At 28.4% G+C, this 8,109-nt stretch overlaps 1 protein-coding gene across 1 annotated transcript; it reads left to right on the plus strand.

Annotated features, from left to right (window-relative positions):
- Positions 1-172: 172 nt before the first annotated feature.
- LOC145834134 (RING finger and CHY zinc finger domain-containing protein 1-like) lies at positions 173-2,724 on the plus strand. Its single transcript, XM_082941491.1, has 4 exons — positions 173-591; positions 1,272-1,649; positions 1,755-1,905; positions 2,177-2,724. Exons 1-4 carry the CDS (start codon positions 197-199, stop codon positions 2,315-2,317), a joined length of 1,065 nt encoding a protein of 354 aa, XP_082797617.1. The 5' UTR covers positions 173-196; the 3' UTR covers positions 2,318-2,724.
- Positions 2,725-8,109: the final 5,385 nt, after the last annotated feature.

Raw genomic sequence — 8,109 nt, forward strand, 5'->3', positions numbered from 1 at the left:
CTGAATTTTAACCATTCCTTTGACAATTGTAGTTCTGTTAACTATGCATTTGTTGTTTATAGGAAACAACGAAAGTTTTATTATCGCTTAAACACATTTTTATTTCATGTCAATAACTTAATTCTTCATGAGCTTTTATTGCCTGTTTCAAAGCATTCAGTTTTACAGCATATATTTAAGTAAAAAGCAAAGTAAAATGTCGGAAAATAACGAAAGTCTCAATGATCGTGTCGATGAAAGTATGGATTCTGATAACGACAATTTTGTAAGGGATTTCATGGATTTTGACGAGCAAGAAAATAATGATGATTTAGACGAAATGGCGCTTTTTGAAGTCATGGCGGTTGATAACGAAGGACATATTGTAGAAGAGTTTGTAGTTACGGACTCTGACGAAACGGAATCCAATGCGTCTGATTTGTCGGAAAATGCTCTCACTGAATCAGACGATGAAAACAAGAATGTTGTTGAGGAAGGAATGTTGTGCAAGCATTACAAGCGCAGATGTAAGCTCGTGTGCCCTCATTGCGACAAGGATTGGAACTGTCGGCTTTGCCATGACAATGAGGTCTTTGATCATCAGCTCGACAGGTTTAATTTTATAAATAACAAATACAATGTTACATGTTAAAATTATTTCATATTTATCTAGTTTAATTAAAGTATATTCATAGTGTTATTTTAAATAAACTTGTTGTAGATCATCTTAACAACTTTTATGTTGCATAAATATATTTATTACTTGCTTTGAAAACTTTTACCAACACTGAAGTTCTTACAGATATTTATAAAATAAGTTTTAAATTTCTAGATTTTTTTGTGATGACGGTATAATTAAAAGTAAAATGAAACTCTAAAAGTATTCTTAAAATTTATTTTATAATAAAAATTGTTTTAAATACAAGTTACATGGGATAATAAACTTTCCTAAAAATATACTTTTTTTATTCTAAATATTCTTAAAAAGAGATTAAATAGTTTATGCTCAAAAAGATTATCTTATTTTTACTTAATAATTTTCTAATGTTTCAAAAGTTTTGTTGAAAAATAAAGTTTGAGATAAATTTATAGTCTATATTGTACTTTTAAATTCTCTTTTTATTAAAAAAATCATATTATAGCAGAGGTATAAACTTTTAAGTCAGCCTGTTACATTACTTTTTTCAAATTTTAAAGAAATTTTTTTGTTCTATTACATTAATAATTGTTTAGCATACATTGAGGTTATACTACTAGTGTTGTTTTAAATTTTTAATGAAAATTTTTGCCAGGTTTGCAGTAAAAGAAGTGGTTTGTGTCCAGTGTAACTTGAGGCAGAAAGTTTCAAACAAGTGCAAGAAATGCGACGTGAAGTTTGGAGAATACGCGTGCCTAAAATGTAACTTGTTCGACGACAGAATTGAAAAGGGTCAATTTCACTGCGATAAATGTGGCATTTGTAGAGTGGGTGGTGAACACAAGTTTTTTCATTGCGACAAATGTGGCTGTTGTTTGGATGTTAAGTTGAAAGCAACTCACACGTGCATCGAACGCATTTCCCGCCAAAACTGTCCAATCTGTCAAGAAGACATGCACACCTCGGTTGCCAAGACCACCATAATGAAATGTGGTCACATGGTACACTTGACTTGCTTTAATCAAATACTCAGGTAAGTAATTCACGGATACATATTATATGCTGTTATTAAATTAAAGTTCTAGTTGCTAGAAGTAACAAGTTGTGCACAAAAACATAAAAAAAAATTTAACCACAGCCAAGGACAGGCCCGATGTCCGACTTGCTTGAGAAGTGTTGTTGATATGAGTAAGGTGTGGCAGAGACTGGATCGAAATGTCTTAATGACTCCTATGCCAAAGGAATACGAAAATAAATGGAAAAGTAATCTGTGCAACGACTGCCAAAAAGTTTTTTTTTTGTTAAGGACTTAATGATTGTATCAAGTAACATTAGTTGTAGTTTGAAAATAGGTATTTAAATAATTTATTTAAGTAGTTTGTTATATATTGTAAAATGGTTTTTATTTTAAGTTCTTTTTTAGTATTAAGATCTTTAATACAATGAAACGATGTTCAAAAGTATATTAATTTATTAAAACTCTATAATTTAATTGTTGTTTTGTTTTTAACATAACTTAATGCAGCAGTTTTTCTAATACTTTTCGTTATTTACCACCAGGTGACGCACTGCAAGTTTCACGTGGTGGCGATGAAGTGTCAGGGATGTGGTTCGTACAACACAGCAGAAGTTGGCGAGTGGGAACCTCCTAAAGAAGAGGAGTCAACTGAAAAACAAACTGAAAATTTACATCAAAATTAATCGTATTACTGTCGCAAAATTTTAATAACTAAGTGTTTATTTTGTCTCACTGCTTTAATTTTTTATTCTGTATTAGGGTTTTAAACTAACTGTATCAAAAGCTTTTGAAGGTTTTTCATTAAAAAATTACTTTTAACGTATATATTTTATAATTTTTTTTAACTAAGAGATGTTAATAAAAAAAGTTAAATTGCAAAAATTTATAAATTTTGATAAGTTTTTAATGTTGAGCTAGATACTTAAATTACTTATAATAAATAAAGTTTTTGTTAGAGGGTATTTGTAAATGTACTAAATAACTCTAGTGTCTATACCTCAGTTTAGTATAGTTTATGTGCCTGATAATTTATTCTACCTGCACAATTCTAGCATTAAAATAAAGCTAGTTTTAAGATTCTATTTATAAACAGAACAACAAAAATAGTTTTGGTTTGAATTTTATGTACTTTTAATTTAAACTACTTTAATTATCTTAAAAGTTAATTGTATTTTGTATAAGTTTTCTGATATTGACATTGATCTATTGGTTTGTTGTATAAATGTACGCTAAACATATTTGTAAAGAACATATTTAGAGCATAAATACATAATTATGCATGCTTACTTTTCGTAACAATGTTAACGTTAAAATATGATATTTTCAAAGAAGATGAATTCAAACGTAATTGTTTTATATAATTATTAGGTGTACGACAATCAAATAGTTTTAATTTATTTTTGTTTATATCTTTTTAAAATATGTTAACTAAATTTTCTTACTTATAAATATAATCTTATTAACTAGACCTACATTATTATTTTATACTATCTAAAAATTTAAATTTTAGAGTTGTGGCTAATAAAAACTGCAACTTAATATTATTATTAACTAACTACAAGTTTTCTTATTTGTTACATGTAATTTTTTTAAACCATCATTCAAAATCCTAATATTTTAACCTAGTTTTATGAAATATTATATGTTCAGGTATGGTCTGTAATTTTTTTTTTATAAAGTGTTCGAATTAGAAAAATTGACCCGTTGTAATACTTGATCCATTGAAATGTAACCATAGTTAATTACATGTTTGCTGTGTCTTTGCCATGAAAAGAATTTTATGAAAACTTGCATCAGTATACTCCTTAGTGGAAAAAAAAAACGCAATGATGGTTCTAATAACATATAAAAAATTATTAAGACTAAAACCCGCTAATAAAACTACTAGGTTAAAGAAAACAATTTTTTTAAGGAGTTTTATTAACTTTATATCACTAATAACCAATCTATTTTTTATGGTATAAGTAGCAACCATATACTGATAGTTTCAAATCGTTTTTAACTTACAATAGTTATATAATGAATAGTATTAGTTACAATTTTTATAAGCAATGAATAACTGAAAAGATTAGTCGTACAAAATTGTTTATTAACTTCAGGTTCTGTGGTAAAGAGGCAACCGTTAATTATCCAGCAGCCTTCTACCCTCTTACTAGTTATCGCCCACTGACAGTTGAAACGAAACAGTCTTTAATCTTACAGTTTCGTTTTATTAAATTATTTCAAAAGAGTTGAAGTGGAAGATTAAAAAAAATTTTTTGTGATGTCACGATTCGTAATGAAAACAGAAAAAAAAGGGGTAGGACTTTTTATGGGTAGTTTTAAATATTTGGTACTTTTAATTGCAGCAATTTTGCAATAAAAAGTACACAATATTTTGATGATGTCATTAACGTTACTTTGGGTACTTTTGAAGCTTAAACTTTCTTAACAAAACAAAACTGCTGTCGAGGCCTATGATAAATTCACTTTGTTTATTTTTCTATATATGAAAATAACTACATCTGAAATAAAAAAATAGAAGGTAACTAAATATTTCCCTATGTTAACAAAGTTATAGAAATATAATTTTCAACCTTGATATTTTTTGTGTAATTTACAATTTTAAATTCAAGCACAAATTAAGCTATTGACTTTTTAGTTTTTTCTTTTATAGTTTATTGATGACTTTAAGTTATTATATTTCATCAAAATTTCATTATTTTACATGTAGAAGTAGTTTAAAAATTACAGATTTTTAGGTGACTTTTATTTTAAATACCAAATTTTTTCAATTTTTTAATTTCACAAGTTCAAGGTTTTTCCAGTTTTTGTTTAAACTGTCAAGTTCCTGGATTCCAGGTGTGTTGGCAACTCTGCTCAAATTTTAAGGAAGTATTCCTTTCAATATTTATTAATAAAAAGAAAAAAGTAAAAAAGATGACAATTAAAACCTACTGTACTCTCCTATTTTAATGTTACATATCAAAAGTTTGTTTTGGTATAAAAAATCTGTATAAAGCTACTTGTAGTTTAGATTAAAATTTATAAAGTGACATTAACTTGTAATAAAATTGATCTACACCCTTCCTGTACCCAAGGTGACTCCTAAAGTTTTTTTGAAATTTTTCTAAATTTAATATATTTTTTTAAATGCAAGTCTTAATTACTTTTCTAAAAAAAACAAGTGATCAGAATTTCAAGTCATTCTAGGATTTTATACAACATTCCAAGATTTCCATAAGCATCTAGGTTTGATGGCCACCCTGTTAGCTTTATTTCAAACTAAAAAAAGGTAGCTTTTATAGAAGTACATAACTTATGTACAACTAGTTCAAATTTTTATATGACTGAAATTCATCAATAAACTATAAAAGAAAAATTTAAAAAGTCAATAGCTTAATTTGTGCTTGAATTTAAAATTGTAAATTACACAAAAAATATCAAGGTTGAAAATTATATTTCTATAACTTTGTTAACATAGGGAAATATTTAGTTACCTTCTATTGTTTTATTTCAGATATAGTTATTTTCATATTTAGAAAAATAAACAAAGTGAATTTATCATAGGCCTGAACAGCAATTTTGTTTTGTTAAGAAAGTTTAAGCTTCAAAAGTACCTAAAGTAAAGTTAATGACATCATTAAAATATTGGGTACTTTTTATTGCAAAATTGCTGCAATTTAAAGTACCCAATATTTAAAACTACCCATAAAAAGTCCTACCGAAAAAAAGCGTGAAGTATTTTGCGAGAGTGAGTTTAAAATTTGTTTGGCAGACACATAACGACGCGGCGGCAAAGCTAAAATCAAGAAAGGCGCTTTGTAATTACACACTAATTAGAAAAATACATCGTCGAGTTTAATTTCTGTTAATATATAACTAACAGAATGTTTAGTACTAAGTTATTATGCTGACGAGACTTTTCAGCAGTTGTTGATAACAACGTTGATTCATTGTAATTTTTTTTACTTATTTCACATTATGTTTATAACTTTTGTAGATAAATCACATTGCACTAATAAATAGCTTGATAGTATTAAGAACTAGTATATCAAATTTTACTGGCGTTCCATCTGCAATACTTAAAACAACTGTTAGTTGTAGTTATGTAAAAGCAGCTTTGTCCATACCAAAATCCAACCTAGCAAGGTTATTGATGTCGGTTTTGTAGTCAAAATCGCCCTTTTGAATAACCTAGTTAAGACTAATGATTAAATGTTCTATTACGTCTAACGATTTCGACACTTTAGATCAGGGGTCGGTAAATTGTGGCCCTCAAAGCTAAATTCTGCGGCCCGCGAGGAACTTACCAGCTCAAAGCATACTTTTCAAAAAATAAAACAGCAAAAAGATTTTATTGTGGTATAAGTTTACAATTAGGCCCTTAATTTTATAATTACTAGTCCTCTACTAGTTACTAAATCATAACTTTTTAGGTTTTAAATGTTATTTTTACAAGGATTACTACAAATATATTTTTAAAACAACTGAGGCCCGCGATCGACTTTTTGTAGGAAAATAGCCCACATCTTATTAAGGGCTGCGGACCCCTGCTTTAGACTCAAAAATGTTTAGAATTGATTGATGCAGCAGAAAATTGTTGCTAATGAGATTAAGGTTGCTTTTAATTAATTTGTTTCTATAATATCCAAAATACACTTAATTTAACTGATGTATAAGCTAGCTAAGCTTAGAAACAACCTATTTGGCTCTTTGAGCAAAACAAAAGAATAAAATTCAAGTAAATCAAAACAATTAATACATTTTGTAGTTGTTCAGTTCACTCAGTTGTACAAACTCAGTCTTAAAATTAAAACTTGATTTGTTTAGTTTCTTGTGTAAAAAAGTTTCAGTAATAATTTGGTTTTATTTTAATTTATTTGTTTAAATGCTATTTTCCATGACTGTCACATATCTTTTTTTAGATTTATTTAAGCACTGACGAGGTCTTTGACCGAAACTTAGTTTGCAAAATAAATTTTTGAAAGAATAAATATATTACTTCTCCTCCAGCAGTTGAGATCTCTCTATTTGTTTTCTTAAAACAAAAACATATAATATTACTGCTCTTCCACCCTGAATTGAGCACCTTATAAAGAAAACCAATTAACCAGTCATGGAAAATTAAAAAAAGATAGAATTTAACTACAGCCTTAAAGATATCCCTTTGGCCAACAGAAAAGAGTACACAATCAAACTATACGACGCCGCATCAAAATTTATAAACAGACTGAGGTGGAAAGTGTCTTCTATAAATAGCGAAACTACTAGCACTAATGAAAAAAAGAAGAAAACATATTTAAAAGCACTAGATCAGCCCCGGCATGCGATGAATTAAAAATTTTGAAATCGACTTATTCAAACTATTGGGAAACATTAAATTTACTAACTACAGATCCAGATTCCAAAAAACCCTAAAAAATGACCTAAATAATATTCTAACAAAAAACAAAATAATACTATTTGCGGACAAAATCAGAAACCTCTACCAAACAGACCCGAAATTCTACAAAAAACTTGTGATTGACAACCTCACCAAAAACTATAAAATCAGTAATGATAACTTAATTGACACTATAAACTCTGATTCAAAAAAGATCATACTTGACAGTAAAATAAACAACAAGAAAATACTAAGATACACTAAATCCGATGCGTTTATCACCATAAAAGACCACAAACCCAAATTTCCGTTTGAAACAGAATGCAGAACATTAAACCCTGGAAAAAACCAACTTGGACTGCTAAGCAAAGTAATACTAGAAACAATTGTTAATGACATAAGAAGGAAATCGGAACTAACCCAATGGAAGAACTCATATGAAATGTTAGAATGGTTAAACATTATTGATAATATAAAAATAAATGCTTTGTAAACTTCGACATAATAAATTTTTATCCTAGCATCAATCATGAACATATATCTAAAGCCATAACATTTGCAAAAAAACTTCACAGAAATAAAAAACGAAGACATACAGCTAATAGAACACACATGTAAAACAATTGTCACTTATAACAATAGAACCTGGGTAAAAAAAGACAGTAACAGCCAATTTGATGTGCCAATGGGTTCGTTCTTCGGCGCGGAACTGTGCGACTTGGTAGGCCTGTATGCCTTAAGCAAACTTAAGCACTTATACAACTATAAAGATATCGGACTCTATAGAGACGACGGTCTCGCAATAATAAGCTGAAAAAGTAACCAAGAGCTAGAAAGACTAAAAAAGAACACAATAAAATTTTTTAATGATCTCGGTTTTAAAATAACGATTGACATAGGCGCGACTAAATGCAATTTCCTAGATATATCTCTAGACACTGCTAATAACACATTCAAACCATACCAAAAAGAAAACTCAAGCACCAATTATATTATAAAGCATTCGAACCACCCGTCCATTATCAAAAAGAACCTACCAAAAATTATCGAAAAAAGACTCTCAAAACCTAAGAAATTTTCAATGAATCAATAACTGGATACCAAAATGCT

The sequence above is a fragment of the Thalia democratica genome, chromosome 4, assembly GCF_965202585.1.
Source record: "Thalia democratica chromosome 4, ktThaDemo2.hap1.1, whole genome shotgun sequence".
Classification (NCBI taxonomy): domain Eukaryota; kingdom Metazoa; phylum Chordata; class Thaliacea; order Salpida; family Salpidae; genus Thalia; species Thalia democratica.

Bases quoted from the DNA above. Each gene is read 5' to 3' on its own strand.
- LOC145834134 (XM_082941491.1), top strand. From the start codon at position 197: ATGTCGGAAAATAACGAAAGTCTCAATGATCGTGTCGATGAAAGTATG. The intron at 1,650-1,754 runs GTAAGTAATTCA...ATTTAACCACAG, and splicing joins TGCTTTAATCAAATACTCAG to CCAAGGACAGGCCCGATGTC. The intron at 1,906-2,176 runs GTTTTTTTTTTG...ATTTACCACCAG, and splicing joins TGTGCAACGACTGCCAAAAA to GTGACGCACTGCAAGTTTCA.